Source organism: Myotis yumanensis, unplaced genomic scaffold (genome assembly GCF_028538775.1).
Source record: "Myotis yumanensis isolate MYYU_CA2020_CCGP unplaced genomic scaffold, mMyoYum1.0.hap1 SCAF_1, whole genome shotgun sequence".
NCBI lineage: Eukaryota > Metazoa > Chordata > Mammalia > Chiroptera > Vespertilionidae > Myotis > Myotis yumanensis.
The window spans coordinates 46,759,236-46,780,505 of NW_027223752.1; the positions used below are offsets into that span (position 1 = coordinate 46,759,236).

At 37.5% G+C, this 21,270-nt stretch overlaps 1 protein-coding gene across 2 annotated transcripts in view; it reads left to right on the forward strand.

The window, feature by feature from the left end:
* TXNDC16 (thioredoxin domain containing 16) overlaps positions 1-5,872 on the forward strand; it is a 92,411-nt gene extending 86,539 nt beyond the window's left edge. For both annotated transcript variants that reach the window (XM_070419632.1, XM_070419640.1), the window contains one exon: positions 3,490-5,872. In XM_070419632.1, coding sequence (XP_070275733.1) covers positions 3,490-3,677 — 188 coding nt within the window. In that variant the 3' untranslated portion in view covers positions 3,678-5,872. The remainder of the gene's footprint in view (positions 1-3,489) is intronic.
* The last annotated feature ends 15,398 nt before the right edge of the window (positions 5,873-21,270 follow it).

Here is a 21,270-nt window from a genome sequence, read left to right on the forward strand (position 1 = left end):
ATTTTGAACCATAAGAAAGTAGTTCTTGGCTTAGGATTTATGATACTGGATTTATGATATGTTATAGTTTCTACTTTTCTAAAACATGTGAATTTATACTTGTGGTATAGGTGCATATATTAATTTACATACAATTATGGCAACAACAGGTCTGTTGCTATAATTTAAGTAAGTTAATGTGTAATAACCTAGATCCTTAGTATATTGAGGAAATAGTGTGAAATTTGATATAATTAAGTCTCCTCAGGTGCTATTCAAGTATTTTGTTACTGGATACCAGATAAACTATATTATAATAATATTTTGACACTGTTCCATGATAGAAATCTGAAGTAAGGGGGTAAGGGGTGTGTCTGTGTATGTGAATATATGTATATGTACACAAACAAAGATCTGGTGTACAAACTCCATTTAGTGTGTTATTGTCTCTTAATTAGCATGCATGGTGTGAGTATACCATTATGCATATTTGTGTATATTTAATTAGGTACTTGAATTTATTTTAAGTGTTAGTCATTGTAGCACACCTGTTCTTCCCAGGTGGTCTGCTTCAGTTCTGTTGAATTAGGCAGTTTAAATTATTATGTTTATGTAGCCTATAGATGGTATTTTTATATTGAAACCAGAGGCCTGATGCATGAAATTCGTTCAAGGGGCTCAGCCCTCACAGCCCCAGCTGCCTCAACCCTTGCAGTTCCTGCTGCCTCACGGCCCTGCCCACTGATCATTTTGGAAGGTTGTTCCACCGTCTGGTCTAATTAGCATATTAACTATTTCTTATAGAGGATATAATTCACATACCATAAAATTCCCCCTTTTAAAACCTACAATTCAGTGATATTTAGTATATTCACAAGGCTGTACAACGATTACTACTGTTGAATTCTATATTGTTGTCATCGCCCTAAAAGAAATTTTATACCCATTAGCAATCACTTCCCATTCTTCCCTCCTTCCACCTCCTAACAACCACTAATTTGTCTTTATAGATTTTCCTATTCTGGAAGTTTCATACAAATGTAATAACTTATAAAATTTTAAGGATCATTCATGTTATGGCAAGAATCCATAGTTAATTCCTTTTTATGGATGAGTAATATCCCATTATTCTGACTGGGAATCAAACCAGCAACCTTTTGGTGCACAGGACAATGCTCAACCAACTGAGCCACTCCAGCTGGGCATTCCATTGCAATTTGGATGAATGCCTTTGCCTACTCACTCTTTGAGGGGTTTCCATTATTTCTCTCTATCATTGTTCCTATTCTTGAGTTATTCCTGCAGCCTCTGTAGCAGGGAAGAAGTTCTTGTTTGTATTTGGTCCTGTCTTCTGTACTGGCAGGGCCTGCTCTCCACTCTGTGGGAGAGGGATCTGAGATGGGGGTCTTGCCTGACTCTGTTGTAATGGTGCCACAGGTGTCTGCCTCACCTTAATTTCTTTGAAATTTTAGTTTGGATTTACACTTAACTTTGATCAAGTCCTCTGACCTTTTTAGGCCTTGGCTTTTTCATCTATAAAACTGGGATAATAATTATACTTACCTCATGGGGTTGTAAGGTTAAAATGGATAATGCCTGGTATGTAGTAAAGGCTCAATAGATGCTAGCTATTATTATCATTACTAGTTTGATAATAATGTATCTATTACCCATACATAATGAGAGTTTTATTTGCAGTTGAACACCTTTGTAGTATTCCCCCAGCAAATAACTAGCAGAATTGTGATACCTGGTTTTAGGTGTTTTGTCATCATCTCAGACCACTAGGCTGCAGTGTTTACTTTTTAAAATACTGCTAAATATGTGCTATGCTTTAAATTGAACTTTTCTTAAAGACACTTTAATGTCGTTAGTAAAGATATTTTATTTGCATCTTGCAAACTACAAATAGTTATTCTTATCTCCTATTCATTACATTCAAGAAAATATTATATCCCGATTGTCATTTTTGTATCTGCTAACCTGGCAACAATAATTGGAAATTACAGGGGTAGCTTACATTTAATATCCTGCTGATGTCCCAGGTACTAGGATTTTATATAATTAAGTCCTATTGAACAAATTATATACCAATGAGTATAGATATACTTCATATGTGCAGATTTTTGTTTTAACTTTAATCCACTCTAGGAAATTAGAATTTAAATGAATTTCTTAAGCGTTTAAATATATTTATTTGATTTATGAGAGATGCTTAAGTTTGTATTTTATGACATTTATTACTTTTGTCACATTGCTAATTTTTTCATGTAACATTCTTTCACTGAAATTTATTTTTAAAAGGTTTACTTGGCATATTTCCTTTTATAGTTATTTCTCAAAATAGTATTTTAAATGGATCACTAAATTCTAAAATTGTTTTGTAGGATCTGTGTACTAAATGGAGAAAGTTAGCTAATTTATCTCATATATATCTTATCACATATATTATGATATCAAGCTCAAATCAGTTTTCCTCTTCTAATGACCAATGTTTTAAAAGGAAGGAGACTTGACTTGGGGTGGTAAATACACAATACAATATACAATGTGATATATTATAGAATTGTATACCTGAAATCTATATAATTTTATTAACCAATATCACTCCAATAAATTCAATTTAAAAAATGGTGCTAAGATTCACTAGGACAAGCCCATCTAAGAATTATTCAATCCATCTGTCTGTAGTACAGTTGATTCCATAACAACTTTTAATTATCACTGTCTATATTTATTTTTATAAAATGAAGTATGTACAAAGGATGTTAAAAGCTTCAAAAGAGGAAAATGCTTTAAAATGTTAGGAAATCCTTGTCTAGATAAGAAGTAAATATTCATGTGCCAAAAATTTATTTTTGAATCATTCGTAAGGAACAGTTCCAGTTTTTTGGGATAAAGGCAGTGGTGGGCAGGGAAGCAAGAAACCTTTTCATTTTAACTTGTACCTATTGATGTGATAATCTCATAAACATATTACTGTTTTCTAAAACTTCAACAGGATTAACTGGCAGGGAGATTATGGACCTTTTGTTTTCTTCCTTACTTTATTTACAATATTATAGTGTGCAAATATAAATAATAGATTGGCAAGTAATGAGGAGTGTATCAAGTTTCTTAAACAATGTAGTAAAATAAATAGTTTTGCTTAGGTAAGTAAAAGTGATAAAGTTTTCACTTCTACAAATATATTTTTATAAATAAAACATTTTCTTGCCCTAGCTGGTTTGGTTCAATGGATAGAGCGTCAGCCTGCAGACTGAAAGGTCCCAGGTTCGATTCCGGTCGACGGCACATGCCTGGGGTTGCAGGCTCGATCCTCAGTAGGGGGCGTGCAAGAGGCAGCCGATCAATGATTCTCTCTCATCATTGATTTTTCTATCTCCCTGTCCCTTCCTCTCTGAAATCAATAAAAATATATTTTTTAAAAAACACTGTTTTTAAATATATTTATGTGATGATTTTTTTGATCTGTTCATTGTTAACTCTTGATTGTATCTTTTTTTCTAGCAATTTTATCTGCTCAGGAATGGAAACCTCCTCTTCCTGCTTATGATTTTCTACGTATGATGGATGCTGCAGCATCTCAACATCCCACTAGGAAAGGTCCTGAGTATGAGAAAGAAACTGACATTCAGGAGAATGATAAACAACCTGAAGATAAATCAGCAGTAAGAAAAGAACGGATTGAATTATAGGGAATAAAGCACTGGGATAGAAGTAATGTGTTTAAAGCAGAAAAATCAGTTAGGCATGATAAGAGTTATGATGTTCGAAAATGAGCTGATTCAATAGGGCTGTGGAAAGCTTTCCAAGATCTATTTGGCTTACTTAATAGACTTAAGAATTTATTTCATTAAAAAATAATACTAAATTATTTCAAGTTTCTATAATATGAGCCATATTTGTAATTTAGAATTTTCTAGTAGCCACATTAAAGAAAGTAAAAGCAAGCAGGTCAAATTATTTGTAATAATATACTTCACGAGAAAGTATAACCAAAATAGTTCATTTAACATAAAAATGAGATATTTTGCATCCTTTTTTTTCATATCAAGTGCATATTGTATATTTAATGCATGGCTCACTTTAGAGTAGCCACATTTCAAGTGCTCAGAAGCAACATGTGGCTGGTAACTACTGTATCGGACAGCTCTGCGCTAGACAAGAACTGGAATAATTAATTTAACTTAGTTCTAGCCTAATGTATTTTGAACTAAAATACAAATGTAACTCTAGTTTAATCACAGTTGACTCCACAGTGGGATCATACAGCTAGCAGTTGTATCTGTTTTGTTTTCATGATGTTAAAACTATAGTGTTTCTTAACCAGGGAGCAGTTTTGCCCCCAGGGGACTTTTGGCAATGTCGAGAGTCATTTTTGATTAGGGGTGTTACTGGCATCTAGAGGGCAGAGGCCAGGGATGCTGCTAAACACCCTAAAATGCATTGGGCAGCCTTCCACAACAAAGAATTATCCTGCACAAATGTCAGTAGTGCCAAGATTAAGTAACCCTGTGTTAAACTAACCATAGCAGAGCGGGCTCTCTGAATTTTTTGGTTCTACTCAGTTACTGTGTTTGAAAAAATCTTGAATATTAGCTGGTCTTATTCTGATTATTATCTGGACACAACCTTATCTTATAAATTCTGTTTATAATATTTTTAAAAAGTAATAACATAACCCTAAAAAGGACTCAGAGTGAGACATATATCACAATATAATATATATTGTGTTAGGTTTATTATATATTCTATATATAGAGAGGTATATAATAGAATATATGACAGTTCTTATATATAATTCTCATAGATATAAAATATATCTGTAAAAGAATCTTTTGTTTTTTATTTTTTAAAATAAACTTTTTATTATTGATAGTATTACAGATATCTCCCCTTTTCCTCCCCTTTATCCCCATTCTCCCAGCCCCGCCCACCTCCCCCATGTCTTCACTACCCTATTTCCCATGTCCATGGGCTGTGCCTATAAGTATGTAAGTTCTTTGGTTTCTCTCTTCTCATCCCCCCAGCCCCACATTGAGGTATGTCAGTCTGCTCCATGCCTCCATGTTTCGGGTCTTATTTTGTTGGTCAATTCATTTTGTTCATTAGATTCCACAAATAAGTGAGATAATGTGATATTTGTCTTTCTCAGATTGGCTTATTTCACTTATAATATTTTCCAGGTCCATCCATGCTGTCCCAAAGGGTAAGAGATCCCTCTTTATTACAGCTGCATAGTATTTCATTGTGTAAATGTCCCACAGTTTTTTTTAATCCATTTATCTTCTGATGGGCACTTGGGCTATTTCCAAATCTTAGCTATCTACATTAATAAAAGACAAACATGCAAATTGACTATACCTTCACTATGCCTTAAGCCATGCCCACCAGCCAATCAGAGCGACTATATGCAAATTAACCCAACCAAGATGGCAGCCAGCAGCCATGGAGCTGAAGCAAGCAGGAGGCTTGGTTGCTCCAGTGATGGAGGAAGCCAAGCTTCCCGGCCGGCTCTGAGCTCCACTCAAAGCAACAAAGTTTCAATTATAGAAGGTAAATAAAACCCAGAATTTAAAAAAAGAAAAAAAGGAGAGGCTGGGAGCTTCTGTCGCCGGGGTCTTGGCCAGCCTGAAAACAGCCCTCAGCCCCTCACCCAGACTGGCAAGGCACCCCAGTGGGGACCCCCCACCCCTCACCCAGGCTGGCCAGGCACCCCAGCGGGACCCCCACCCTGATCCGGGACACCCTTCAGGGCAAACCAGCCGGCCCCCACCCGTGCACCAGCCCTCTATCCTATATAATAAAAGGGTAATATGCAAACTGACCCTAACAGCAGAAAGACTGGGAATGACTGGTCACTATGACACACACTGACCACCAGGGGGCAAACGCTCAATGCAGGAGCTGCCCCCTGGTGGTCAGTGCGCTCTCACAGGGGGAGCTCTGCTCAGCCACAAGCCAGGCTGATGGCTGTCAGTACAGCGGTGGTGGTAGGAGCCTCTCCTGCCTCCTCAGCAGTGCTAAGGATGTCCAACTGCAGCTCAGGCCTGCTCCCCGCTGGCAAGTGGACATCCCCCAAGGGCTCCTGGGCTGCCAGAGTGATGTCTGACTGCCAGCTTAGGCCCAATTCCCCAGGGAGCCGGCATAAACCAGCAGGTGGTCATCCCCCAAGGGATCCCAGACTGTGAGAGGGCACAGGCCAGGCTGAGGGACCCCCCTTCCCCCCCGAGTGCACAAATTTTTGTGCACCGGGCCTCTAGTTGTAAATAATGCTGCTGTGAACATGGGGGTGCATATATTCTTTCTGATTGGAATTTTTGGGGTTTTAGGAGATATTCCCCAAAGTGGAATTGCTGGGTCGATCTCTCTTAACCTTCTTTTATTTCTACAAGTTATAATTGCTAAATTTCAGATTAAATAGGAATTAACATTCTGTCATTCTCCTCAAAAAAAAAAATAAATAAATAAAAGAGGCTTCCTCATCTTAACCCTGTGTGAAATCTATCCTTGTAAGCTATCCTCTGAACAAATCAAGTGGTCTCCCAGGCCATTGGACCTCTTTTATATAACGAGAGGGTGAAATTAACCAAAAAAATAATAATTTTTCATTCCAACAGCACTTGTTGGGCTTATCTGTAGCAGTAGTTCATCTCAATTTTGCTCTGTGCATTTTTTGAGACATTTGTTGAGACCATCCTATTTGGCGCTCCACTGTATTTCTCATTATACTACATACTTGGTATATCTTGTGCTTGAAATTTTCTCCACATATGGTTTACCTAGGACAAGTGACTTTCATAACTGGAATTTTTAAAAAATCACAAACAGCTCAATTTCAATAAATGCATAAATTTTATTGTAACAGGTCATTTGCTACTCTCAGTACCTCCTCCTCAATTTTTCTCCTGTAGCATGTAATGTATATTATTTCAGTTAATTCTCTCCCTTCCCCCCTCCCTCTCTCTCTCTTTTTTGTTAATCTTCACCTGAGGATATTTTTTCCATTGATTTTTAGAGAGAGAAGGGAGGGGGAGAGATAGAGAGAGAGAAACATCAGTGTGAGAGAGACATGTCTATTGGTTGCCTCCCGCACGCACCCTGACTGGAACCGTGGATTGAGCCTGCAACCGAGGTACGTGCCCTTATCTGGAATCAAGCCCTTGACTCTCCACTCCGTGGGCCGATGCTCTAACGACTGAACAAACTGGCTAGGACTTGCTTTTATTTCTAATATGGGAGATATGAGATAAACTCTAAATATAGGTTGTAATAATAAAACATTGTCAGCCTAACCATTAGAAAATGCTTATTACTTACAAACACAAAGAAACAGGAAATCGATTAGTCACTGTACTATAGCCAGCATTTTTGACAGTTATTAATACATGGTTTTTAAATATTTTTTTAAAAGTATATGAATTTTAGTTTACTTTCATGTTCTCTACATATACCCTGTATCTGTTGGTTTTCTTTGGTTGCAAGCAACACAGATTCAATCCTGGTTAATTTAAGCAAAATGGCAATACAGTCATCTCTTGGTGTCTGAGAGGCATTGGTTCTATGACCCCTCCCTTCAAATACTAAAATCTGAGGATCCTCGGGTCCCATATGTAAAATGGTATAGCATTTGCATATGACTTATATAACTTATATTTGCATATAGGCTACAGCAGGGTGTGCCTACACATCACTTCACATCATCATGTGGATTCAGCGTAGTGCTTAGTGTATAGCAAACACAGTTTTGTGTTTTGGAACTTTCTGGGGTTTTTAAAAAGATAATTTTGATTCATGGTTGGTTGACTACATGGATGCAATATCCATGGATATGGAGGGCCGACTGTATTGGGTAATTAATGGAATTAGAAGAAAATTTAAGCAAAGATAGGAACCAAGGATCTATGTAGCAGGAACTAACAGCTCAGTGTTGAATTAGTTCCAAATATTTTTCTAATCCTCTGATTCAGGGAGTCCTGTGAAAGTTGGTTAGGGGAAGAGTAAGCAGACTTCCACAATGTAGAAGAGGTAAGTTTCACAAAAGAAATCTAGATTCTGTTTACCAGAAAAAGTGAGAATGAATGTGAAGGGGAGGAAAAGGTGTGACTGTGGAGAGGTTGTCCTTACAACACCACTTGCTGTCCTTCCATCTGTCCTTCGTATCCTTTCAGGTCTTCCTGTCACATCCTCCCGCCCATTTTTGAGAACTTCAAGAGCCCTGTCTCTTCGCCCAAGTGCTTGTAGTTTTCCTGTATGTTCCCCAGTCCTCTAAAAGACTTGTTGGCCAGTGCATATGTACATTTCTCATAATATCTCATCACTCACCTGTCAGATTCTTTGTCTCTCCTGCCACACCTGCTGGAAGGTAAACATCCTTGGGCCATTGCTTCCAGCTCTTGTGTTGAAATTTTCCATGAGCTGTTTTTCCAAAATTCCTGGAGTTAATCCCTCAAGCTATGTTTCTTTTAAGAGCTAATTAAACATGTTTATATGCTGAACAATAAGAGTTTACAGATCAGTAAGTGCCTGTCTTTGGTAATAGAAAGTAATCAAATAGTAAGTATACCTTGGGATCTGTGCTTCCACTTAAGATGTAGAAAGCTGCAAGAGAATGTTGCTCCCACCCTAACAACAAGAAAAAAATAATAACATTTCTTATACCCATCAGAGAAGGCAACCAAAGGAACTGAAGTCAGAGTGACAAACCCTTTCAAAGAAAGACAGGAGATATGAACCATCCCACCTTTGGCAGAGTATCGGAGGCTGCCAGTAAAGCAAGTAAGGAAAAATTATTAGTAGTTTAAGCTTTTACCTGACCTGCCAGTTATGTTAGCTTCCAGATTCCTGAATCAGAGACAGAGGACTTAATTACTCACTGTAATAGCATATCCCAGAGCATCACTATTTGTATTGGTTCCCTGACTGCAGCCCATACTGGGTTGCGTTATAGGGAAGGAACCCTGAGAGCTCAGGGAACCTAAATATCTTATCATGGGTATTATGCATGTGTGCCCTTTGCTCTGGAGGGAGACATATTTATTATAGTAGGAAGTAATCAAAACTGTCTCTCTTCTAGAGAGAGATGGCATTTTCTCTTCTAGAGAGAGATGGTTGAAAAGATAGTCCAGAACACAGGCAGTCTGTCAGGGCCTCTATTCACAGATTATGCCAGGAACACGAGAGACCCAGGAAGAGCTGTCTCCCAACAGAAATCAGCTAAAATTTTAAATAATTCTTTAAAGGCCAAGTGTAGACTAAAAAATACTAGCTTAGAATGAATGGGAGTCCTGACATGCTAGTAGTTCACGTTCACTCAGGAGTGCCTTTCCACCAGCATCTGCAGCGTGTGAATGAGAGTGATTGGGGCAGGAGCCTGGCAGGAAGAGGTTCCTCGGTGACACAGACATGCAGTAGTGGTTGATAGAATGATACTGGGTGGCAGATGTGAAACACTGTCTACTTCCTCAGATGTTTCCTGCTGTGTGAGTAAAAGCGTTAGCCTCTACAGAAGAGAGTGCAAACCTTCCTGCCTCCAAGATCCACTGCCTGTGGTGGAGGAATAAATGTAAAAACCTTTTGCCCCTGGGAGAGACAGAAAACCTTGGGCCCAGGATTCTGTACCAATACCAGAGATCTGTAATTACTGAGAGAAGTGCAAGAACATTTCTCCTGTTCAAACCTATAAGAAGTGGCCATGTTTCGCTGCCATGGGGGAGGAGGTAGAAATTCTGAGGCCTCAGCCTAGGCCTCAGGTGCACAGCCCTACCTAAGCCTGAGAATGCACAAGGAAAACTAAGAATTTCTGCCTCCACCTATCTCGTCAGCTCAGTATCAGATAACAAACAAGAGCCGTTTACCGCTTTGGGAAGGCACAAAACTGTAAATGACACAGGTAAGCAGGACTTGCTAAAAGCTGAGGGAGGAGCAGGAAAACAAACCCTCTGGCACCCAGGTCCTAGTCTAAGTACAGGGTAATAGCAGCCAATCCCTGGAGGAACATGCAGACTGTGGTGCACCAAAGGTAAAAGTAACAACAAAATCTAAGCCTGTTTTTACCAGATTTACTCAGTCCTCCACATGGCCAGGGGTAAATATTATTTATCTGTCTTTACTATTCTCCATAAACTGCGGCATTCAATCTAAAATCTTGACTTAAAAAAAAAATAACAGAAAGCAGTCCATTGCCAAGAGATGAAACAAATGATAGAATAAAACTCAGAAATGACCCAGATATTGAACTATGGGACAGAAACTTTAAAATAACTATGATTAAAGTATTAAAGGAATTAGTGGAAAAGGTGGGCAACCTACATAAACAGTTGGACAACTTCAGCTGTAATGGAAATGCTAGAAATAAAAGTAACATGATGCCAACAGCAATGAAGAATACCTTTTTGTGGACGCGTTAATAGACTTGGCGCAGCAGAGAAAAGAATCTGCACTTGAAGATAAGTCAATGAAAAGTATCCAAAGTGAAATACAAAGAGAAAAAAATGAATAAATACAATAAGACAGATGATTCAAAGCTGTGGGATAAAATCAAATTATCATACATATAACTGGAATTTCAGGAGAAGAGAGAAAAAACAAAGCAGAAGAACTTGGAGAATAAAGGCTAAGGAGTTTTAAAAAATGAATTGAAAATAACAGTTCTAAGAAGCTCAGAGAAGCCTAAGTAGGGTAATTTAAAAATAAAAATACCTGGACACATCATAGTCAAATTACTAAAGACCACAGATAAAGAGACTTTTGTGAAGATAACCAGAGCCCTTTGGAAAATAATTAAGCCATTCTTAGCTCAGAGGTCACACAAAAAGACAGGTCATTGGCTGGATTTGGCTTGCTGGACATAATTTTTCAACCCCTCATCTAAAGCAAAAACTGGACTAACACATTATGAAATTCATTCAAATTTAAAATGACAATAACAAATAATAAGGAAATGGAAGTGTACTGTAGTAAGGGTCTCAATTTATGCGAAGTGGTATAACACTATTTAGAAATAGGTAAATTGTGATAAATAAAAAATGTATGTAAGCCCTTAGTCATCACTAAAAATAGAGATTTGGCTAATTAGCCAATAGTGGAGATAAAGTGGAATCTTAAAAAAACACCCAATACAAAAGAAGGCAAGACCATGACAAAAAAAATGGCTCAAATAGAAAATACCTAATAAAATAGTAGACTTAAATCCACCCGTAGCACTACATATATTAATGTAAATGATCTACACACCCCAATTAAAAGGCAGAGATTATAGATTAGATGTTAAAAGTAGGATTATATACTTTAAAAATCCCCAAAATTTAAAAGGATGAGAAGATAGATAATTTGCAAATACTAATTAAAAGATAGCTGGAGTGGTAGTTGTATGAACATCAGACAAAATAGTCTGCAGAACAAGGACTATTAGAAGATATAAAGATGGATATTACATAATGATAAAGAGGTCAATTCACCTCTTTCAAAAGGAGATCTTTAGAAGCTGATCTGCAAGGAGAATTAGATAAATCTATTAAGTAGCTGGATACATCAACACTCTTAGTAATTGATATAACAAGTAAACAAAATCTATAACAATATAAAAGACGTGAACAATGTTGAAGTTTACCTTGTTGACATTTGTAGAGCATTCCACTCAACCACAGAAGAAAATACATTGGGGTTTTTTGAGTATACATAGAAGATTCACCAAGGTAGATTGTATTCTGGACCATAAATAAATCTAAACTAATTGAAGAGATTGAAATCATACATTTGTTCTATGGCTACAATGGAAATAAAATAGAAGTCACTAATAGATACCTGGAAATGTTCTAAATTTTTAGAAATTAATCAACACACTTCTAAATAACCTTGGTTTAAAGAAAAAGTCATCAGAGAATCAGACAAATTTTGAGATTAAATGCAAATAGACACCCAACATAACAAGATGTGTGACAGCTAAAACAGGGCTTAGATGGAAATTAAAAGGATGATAAGGTAATATGGACAACTTAATGTAATAAATTTGATAAATTAGAGATGGGCCATTGCCTGTTTTGTAAATAAAATTTTTTTTGGAACAAAGCCTCACCCATTTGTTTACATATTGTATATGGCTCAGTAGTTGCAGCAGAGACCACATAGCCCACAAGCCTAGATGTTTACTATCTAGCAATTTAAGAAAAAGTTTGCCAACCCCTGATTTAGGTGAGTTAATCAAATTCCTTAAGAGAGCTAAATACCAGATCTCATGAACAAGTAGACAACATTAATTACTGTATATTTATTGAAGAACTTGAATTTGTAGTTAAAAACTTCTTCAGAAAGAAAGCTCCAGGCTTAGATGGTTTTACTGGCAAATTCTACCAAGTGTTTAAGGAAAAATAATATGAATTCTATACAAGGTCTTCCAAAAACAATAGAAGAGGAAGATGTACTTGCCTGTATTACCTGAGACCAAATCCAGACAAAGTTGTTACGAAAGAAAAAACAACCACTATCTATCATTTGTTATAGCATGGATGGACATGGAGAGCATTATGCTAAGCAAAATAAGCCGGTTGGAAAAAGATAAATATCACATGATCTCACTCATTTGTGGAATATAATGAACAACATAAACTGACGGTCAAAAATAGATCCAGAGACAGAAAAGCATCGAACCGGCTGTCAAACTTCAGAGGGAAGGCAGGGGAGGTAAGAGATCAACCAAAGGATTTGTATGCATGCATATAAGCATAACCAATGGACACAGTAGGGGGTTGAGGGAATGTGCAGGGGTTGGGGGTGGTTGGAGAGAGGTCAATGGGGGGAAAAAAGACATATGTAATAGAAGTAATACTTTAAACAATAAAGAATTAAAAAAGGAAATTTGGACATAGGCATGCATGCACGGAGGAAAGACCATGTGAAGACTAAGGCTAAGGGAGAGAAGACAGCCATCTATGGATAAGGAGAGAGGCCTCAGAATGCCATCAACCCTGTCAACACCTTGATCTCAGACTTCCAGTCCCCAGAACTATGAAACAATAAAGTTCTGTTGTTTAAAAAACAAACAAAAAACAACAACCAGTATTCTTCATAGACATGCACACAAAATCTTCAACAAAAATTACCAAATGCAATCTAATAATAGATGGAAAAGAGTACATCATAGCTAAGTGGAGTTTATATCAAGGATGCAAGGTTGGCTCAATACTGTCAGGCTTACTTCTTCAATATTTTAGAAAATGTCTGCTAAATACTCAAGTCTAAATAACCATAGTTTATTCTTTCCAGTAAAATGGTGTTCTATGAAAAACAAACAAACGAAAACTTGGCTAGTTTAGCTCTCAATGCAATCACACAATGGCTTTTTCTTAAGATAACATTATACTTTGAAATGCTGCATTGGTTCTTTGTGTACACTTTCCATTTCATCACTTAACATTAAAAAGACATAATTTTACTGCTTCATCAAAGATATTCTTAACTGCCACTGAATTCCTCCCCACCCCCGCCACCAACACTGAAAGTGTCATAATGACTATTAAACCTGCTGAATTAGGGGAAAGAAAAAAGTCTGATGAAATAAAAATCACAAGACAGAGAAATGCACTTTTTCTACAGTAAAATCTATTAAGTCAAAAATGTATCACTGCCATTTTAGAAATATGGGGAAATCATTTATCCTGACAATTGTGGCTTTACAAACACAGACAAGTTATTTGAGTTTTCCCAAAACATAAATTCTTACCCTATATAATACCCTCTCCTCAAGTAGGTGGGACCTGTGACTTGCTTTCAACCAATAGAATATGGCAAAGGCAATGAGTGTCACTCTCACAACTACATTAAAATATGTGTATATAATACATACATATAGCCATCTTGCTAGCATGCACTAGAGATTCTCTTCACTTCTTAATGGAGTGAGTAGGATTCCTCTAAGCACTGCAGGTAAACTCTGGTCAGCAGCCTGCAAAAATCCTGGGGACCTCAGACATAGAGCCCAAGGAAATAAATTCTGCCAACAATCTGAATGAGTTTGGAAGTGGATTCTTCCTTACTAAGCCTCCAGATGAGAATGCAGCTTGTGAAACTCTGAGCAGAGGACACCATCAATTCATGCCTGGACTCCTGACTCATAGAAATTGTGAGATAAAAAAAATATGTAGTACAGCTGGCGCTTGGCTCAGTTGAGTGTCGACCTATGAACCAGGAGGTCACAGTTCAATTCCCAGGCAGCTGATCAATGATTCTCATTATTGATGTTTCTATCTCCCCCTCTCGCTTTCTCTCTGAAATCAATAACAAAAATATATTTTAAAAATCTGTAGAACTGATTTTGGCAGTGTGAATAAAACATAGCCTCTTTTTTCATGGCACATTCTAGTGCATGTGAGATAGAAAATAAACAAGTAATACAAAGATGGTTGATGACCACTATGAAGGAAACTATGTCAAAGGCAAATGGGGAGTAGTATGGGAGACATTTTAAAAAATAGGAAATAGGTAAGGAAGGCACACTGATAAGATATTTGAGCAAAAAAAGAAGAAGAAGCAAGGAAACAAGCCTTACAGTTCTTTGTGAGGAAAAAAAAGGTTCTAGACCAGTGGTTCTCAACCTGTGGGTCACGACCCCTTTGGGGGTCAAACGACCCTTTCACAGGGGTCGCCTAAGACCATCGGAAAAACACATATATAATTACATATTGTTTTTGTGATTATGCTTTAATTATGTTCAATTTGTAACAATGAAAATACATCCTGCATATCAGATATTTACATTACGATTCATAACAGTAGCAAAATTACAGTTATGAAGTAGCAACGAAAATGATTTTATGGTTGGGGATCACCACAACATGAGGAACTGTATTAAAGGGTCGCAGCATTAGGAAGGTTGAGAACCACTGTTCTAGACAAAGGGACTAGCAAATGCAAAGGTGCTGAGGTGGGGAAAAGCCTAATGGTTTTTTTGTTTTGTTTTTAAATTTTGTTTTATTGCTTAAAGTATTATAAAGAGTATTACATATGACTCCTTCCCCCCCCCCCCCTTGACATTCCCCCAGCCTTCCCTACCCCCCAGTGTCTTATGTCCATTGGTTATGCTTATATGCATGCATACAAGTCCTTTGGTTGATCTCTTACCCCTCCCCTCCCACCACCCAACCCTCCCCAGCCTTCCCACTGTAGTTTGACAGTCTGTTCGATGCTGCTCTGCCTCTGTAAAAGCCTGATATTTTTAAGGAACACTAAGGAACTCATTGGCTGGAATGTGAGGAAAGAATAGTAGAAAATGAGGTTGGAGACATAGTCAAAGGTCTTTTCACTCAAGGCTTTATTAGTCATGGCAAGGACCTCACATTCTAAGTGTGATTGGAAACCATTAGACCATTTTAAGTGTCCAGGAGAGTGATGTGACCTGATTTTTCAGTCCAAGTGATCCTTCTATTGCTGAGCAGGGAATAGGCTGAGCTGAATAAGGACAGAAGGAGGAGGATAGTTAGAAGGCTATTGCAATAATTCAAATGAGAGCTGACAGTATGGCTTGGTCTCGGATGATGCAGGTAGGGGAATTCTGGATATATTTGGAAAGTATAGCTGACAGATTTGCTGATGGATTAAATTCGAGGTGTGAGAGAAAGAGACAAGGCAAGGGTGACACCCAAGAATTTTGGCTGAGCAACTGGAAGGATGGAATTACCATCAATTGAGATACGATATTTCAGGCTGGGAGGTGGAATAGGGAAACAGGAATTTAATTTTTATCTGTTAGGTTTAAGATGCTTGTTAGACTTTCAGGTGGCAATGTCAAATAGTCCAAAGGATATACAAATCAAGAGTTGAGAGGAGAGGTTTGATCTGGAGGTGTAACTCAGGAGTTGCCAGGGTGTAGGTAGTATTTAAAGCCACAAGACTGAGTGAGAACACAAGAGTGAACGCAGAAGAGGAAAGCATTTCAATTACTGAACCTAGGAGATGCCAACATATAGGGGTCAGAGAGATGAGGTACTGGGAGACTGGTTTGAATCAGAGAGAGCAATTTGGATGTGAATGGTATTTAAATCCATGGGATTGGATGAGATCACCTAGAGAAGGAATGTAGGATGAAAAGAGATGGAATCCTGGGGGACCCAAGCATTTTAAGCAGCTGCTGGAGAGGTGGAGGAAAACCAAGAGAATATGCTATCACTTTAGTGCCTTTAGGCCAGAAATGGGAGTGTCTCTCCGAGAGTGGATATTTACTTGTATCAGATAAGGTGGAGAGAGCAAGATGTCAAAAAAGGTGACTTGGCAGCAAGGGTCATTGGTGTCCTCAAAACAAATTTCATTGTAGAGGTTGTGGAGAGAAGCCAGATTGGAGAGGGTTGCTATATGAATTGGAAAGAATGGAAGAAGGGCTACTGAGAAATTTTGCTACAAAGGTAAGCAGAGAAATGGGGCAGTGGCAAAAGGGGCATGTGAAGCCAGAGTAATTTTTTTAGGATAGGAGTTACTTCAACATAGAATGAGGGGATGGTGGAAGGAGGGAAGTTCTTCATAAAGGGGTTCTGACTGGTATCCATCATTTAGGTGGAGGGATTGCTCTTCCGTAGGAGGAGAGCCACGTTCTTAGTGGTAAACAGGGAAGAAGGAGAAGGTATAGACAGGTAGACTTGCATAGTTAGTGATGGGAAAATAGAATTTCTGCCTAATTTATTGTGTTGTCAGTGGAGTATACAAGATTATAAGCTAAAATTGAGACAGGGCAATGAAGTAGGAAGTTTGAGGAGAAAAGAGAAAGCAGAGTCAGTTTTGAGTGTAGGAAACTAGATAAAGTTGGTTTGATGGGCATTTGAGGCAGAATCATGAACTTAACATGAATTTACTTTGCTGTGGATGTGGTTTTTCTCTACCTGTGTCCGGCTATTGGGATCCTTATTGGCAGAGAGGAGGCAGATACTTGATTCTTCCATCTTTGCCAAGCAAGCATGATAGGGTAGGAGTGGGAGAATAGGAGTCAAGGGTGGCAGAAAAAGAGTAATTTAGAGCTTATGTTAGTGAGTGACTAAATGATGGGCCCTGGAATAGAAGCCAGACAAATTCTAAATGATATAGGAAGGGTCTAAACAGAGAGAGAGTGGCAACATCAATGGATTGAAGACCATATATCGTTGACGAACTGGTGTTCTTTCTGTAAGTTGTGCATGTGATTTTTAGCTGTAAAATGTTAACATTTCCAAAGACTTGATTCAATTCTTCTGTAATTGGTAGAATTCACTTGAAGGAGGCCAATAGGAAAGAACTGCTTTTGCCAGAATTTTATTGTCCAGGAGTGTTTGAATGTTTTTGGCTTTGAGGCCACATGGAGTGTTTGAATGTTTTTGGCTTTGAGGTTGTAAGTCTTGAAGGTTACAACCAAGATTGGTTAGAACATAGTAATAGCAATTTCTGAGTCAGAATTCCAGTTCTCTGCACGTTCCTACCTTTCTGTTCCCTCGTCCTACAGTGGCAACTTCTAAAGCACCCAGAACATCTTCCTGTTCTCCCATTACCGAAGTTTATCTCGGATATTATAATGTTGGCTCTCATGCCATTTCCTCTTTTGTGGTTGTATCTGCCCACCTGATCTACTCACTGTTCTGAAATAAAGGTGAGAGCAAGAAAAGGTCTTCTCATTTGTGTTAAAAATATGTTTATTAAACTTGTACATGATATCTTCTGACTCTGTCTTACTATATCATTTTTTTTTTGCAAATCTTTTATTAAACTTGTCCTTTCAGAATAACTCAACTTTTTCTCCCCCAGAACTTTATTCTCTATTCCTTGGGGTATAAACAATAGGCAGCCAGGTTGAAGGCAATACAATTAATTGATACCACATTGAGTTCTGCTCAAAATCATTCCTTCCAACCACATTCAGGAATTGCTACATGAGGAAATAATTACTGAAAATTTTCTGGGATTATGAAAGATACCAGTTCACAAATTCAGGAAGTTTATAAATTCCTAAGCAGATTAAATACAAAGAAATCCATACTAGACACACAGTGAAACAACAAAACATCAAAGACAATCTTAAAAGTGCAGGAGAAAAAGATGACCAAATACAATAAAAATATGTAAGTAGGGGAAGAAGTTAATAGAGTTAGTATAGTTTATGATCCCTGGGAAAAGATAAAGTTATTGATTGATTTTAGGTTATAAAAGGCAATAAGTATGCATTTTTGTAATTTTGAGGGTATCTACTAAAAGAATCAAAAACTTTGACACTATGAGTGGGGGTGGGGGTGGGGGGGAATTGTAGCATAAAAAATAACTAGAAGAAGACAAGAAAGGAAAATAAAGAAAACATAAAATAGGAGGGATAAATAAGACAGATTTAAACTGAAATGCCAGTAAGTAAGTACAAATGGACCAAATGTTCAAATTAAATGATTGTTAGGCAGGATTAAAAAAAAAGCCAATCATATACACTTTACAAGAGTTACATGTTAAATATACAGAAAGGTTAAAGTAAAAGGATAAAAAAAAGTTATATCATTCAATTTCTAAGTAAGAGAAAACTGGTCAGATAGACATTAAGGCAAAAAGCATAATTAAAGATCACTTCATAATGATAAATGTTTAATTCATCAGTAATTTATAAAAGTTGTAAATATATAATTACCTAATAGTTTCAAATTATATGCAGCATAAAGTAATAGAAGTTCGTAAGTTTTCCATCGTATTCAATTTTTAAGTATCTAAGTAATTAATAGAGCCAATAGAAAAAAAATAAGGGAAGATAATTGAAGATTTAAACAATGTCATTTGTAAATGACTAACTTCCTTCACCAAACTGCAAAATACACGTTCGTTTCCAGCACACATGGGACATGTATTAGAAGTGACATGTGCTGAGCCATAAAGCAGATCTCAATAGTTTAATAACTAAAACCATACAGTGCATGTTCTCTGACCACAGTGCAATTAATCTAGAAATCAACAAAATGATAACTAGACATGTAGCATTAAGGAGCTGATATACAAGCCTGTGTTTGAGATAAAAATTCATGAGCTATCCAGCTCACTAGTAGCAAAACTTGGAATTAAACCTGAGTCACCTTCACATCTATTTAGAGCAGTGGTTCTCAACCTTCCTATTGCCGCGACCCTTTAATACAGTTCCTCATGTTGTGGTGACCCCCAATTTCATTGTTACAAATTGAACATAGTTAAAGCATAGTGATTAATCACAAAAACAATATGTAATTATATATGTGTTTTCTGATGGTCTTAAGCGACCCCTGTGAAAGGGTCGTTTGACCCCCAAAGGGGTCGTGACCCACAGGTTGAGAACTGCTGATTTAGAGGGATGATACCAAAGAAAGTCTTTCCTGTCCCTAACATTTCATTTTGCACATGTAAAAACAATACTAAAATGACCTATTACTGGCTTTTTAAGTAAGAGAATTCAAACATCTTTCCCACTTTGAGCTGATTCATATTCTAACACTTTATGGTTTGCAGGTTGTAATTTCATAGTCTCTTAAAATCATCCTTATTTTTTTTTCTATTAATAAGATATATTAATGGAAGCTTATCCAAGATTCCATTTGGATAACCCAGAGTCCGTCCTTATATAGACCTCAAGAGCTATTAAAAAACAGATGCAGAATCTGGAGTCTTGTGAAATAGTCCAGACGGCCCTCCTGACTTAGAGTAGGCAAAACTTCACGTCAGCTGCTTAATCAAATAAAACACTCACTTCCTCCGACATCAGATGCAGCCTGGAGTTTCTGTTTCCCATGGGGATATTTTATATAGTTAGGAAGCCTATTTTTGAAGAATTAATTTTCCTCACATTTAAACCTATTTTCTTGTTTGAGATACAACATAACCAGATAGCCAGTCCTTTGTTCCATGAATGTCCTGGAAGTCTGGTTTATTGTAAGTAGAGTGACTAATGCATTTAAATCTCTTCCCAAAGTTACTGGGACTGGACTGTGAGGATACACCAGCCAGCTGTAAATGGTCTTGACCAATGTGAACAGTAAGTAAATCCCAAATGAGACAGTAAGGTAGGATTATTCTTGTTTCTAAAGATACACTTGGGGAGGGGAGGAATCTATTGGAAGATAGTTTTCCTAAAAATAGTCTAATGAAAGTGTCAAAGAAACTCTGTTTGCTTAAGGGAATTAAGAATAGTTATATATCCAGAAACATCCGGGAGAGGCAGTATTGTACAGTGGTTAGAGAATGGGCTTTGGATTTGGACTGATAAATGTTTGAGTCCTTATTCTTCCAATTATTAGCTGTGTGATATTGTAAAGTTACTTAACAATCTTTACGTTTTAGTTTTTTCTTTGTTGAAAATACTGCTCACCACACAGTGTTGAAGATTAAATGGGAGAATTTATAGTAAGCCTTTGATAAAAGCCATCTTAGAGGTGGGTTCATTTATTAGAAATTTTTTCCTATTAGCACAGTCATACTTTCTTATAACAAGAATTCAGAGAATACAGAAATATACAAAGAATGCAATAGCTGCCTCTCTTCCCTCCAGCTCTAATTCTACAGTCACATGGTAGCCACTATTAACACTTTGCATTTGATCTTGTAAATATTTCACTTATTAGGGTTTGAAATGCCCATGTCAGTAGATGTGTTTCTATTTTATTTACTTTTTCTTTTCATATATAACATTAGAATATTTCCCCTTCACTTTCTGGTGTTAAATCAATATTTAGTATTTACACTGAGATCAGGAAGGAGAGGTTTTTTAGTCCTCAGCGGAGGACATGTTCATTGATTTTGAGAGAGAGAGAGAGAGAGAGAGAGAGAGCGAGGAGAGAGAATATCGACTGGCTGCCTTCCATAAGAACCCCCGCCGGGGATCAAACCCGAAACCTGGGTATGTGCTCTAAACAGGAATTTAACCCGCCTTTCGGTATACAGGACGTGGCTCCAACCAACTGGGCCACACTGACCAGGGCTGTAGTTGATTTTTTATACTTGGGCTTGCTCCTCAAACCTGAACATTGAAAACTGACATACTTACACCTACAGTGTCCTTTGTTTGGCTGAAAAGAACACCCCCCGTGATGTCCCAGAGGGCAGTGCTTCAGAGCACCATTCAGTATTGAGTAGCCCTCCCCCAGATGTCCTGCTGAGGGAGGACTCCCCCTCGTGTCTGACTACATAATAAATTAGAAAATATGCAGTAATTGCAATACTTGCAAATGGCATAATTGATTCTCTGAGGTTTCATGAAACATATCTTTAGATCACATCATTCAGTCATTTACATTCATTCCTTCAACAAACAAACATCTGGCACCTGCTAAGTGCCAGACC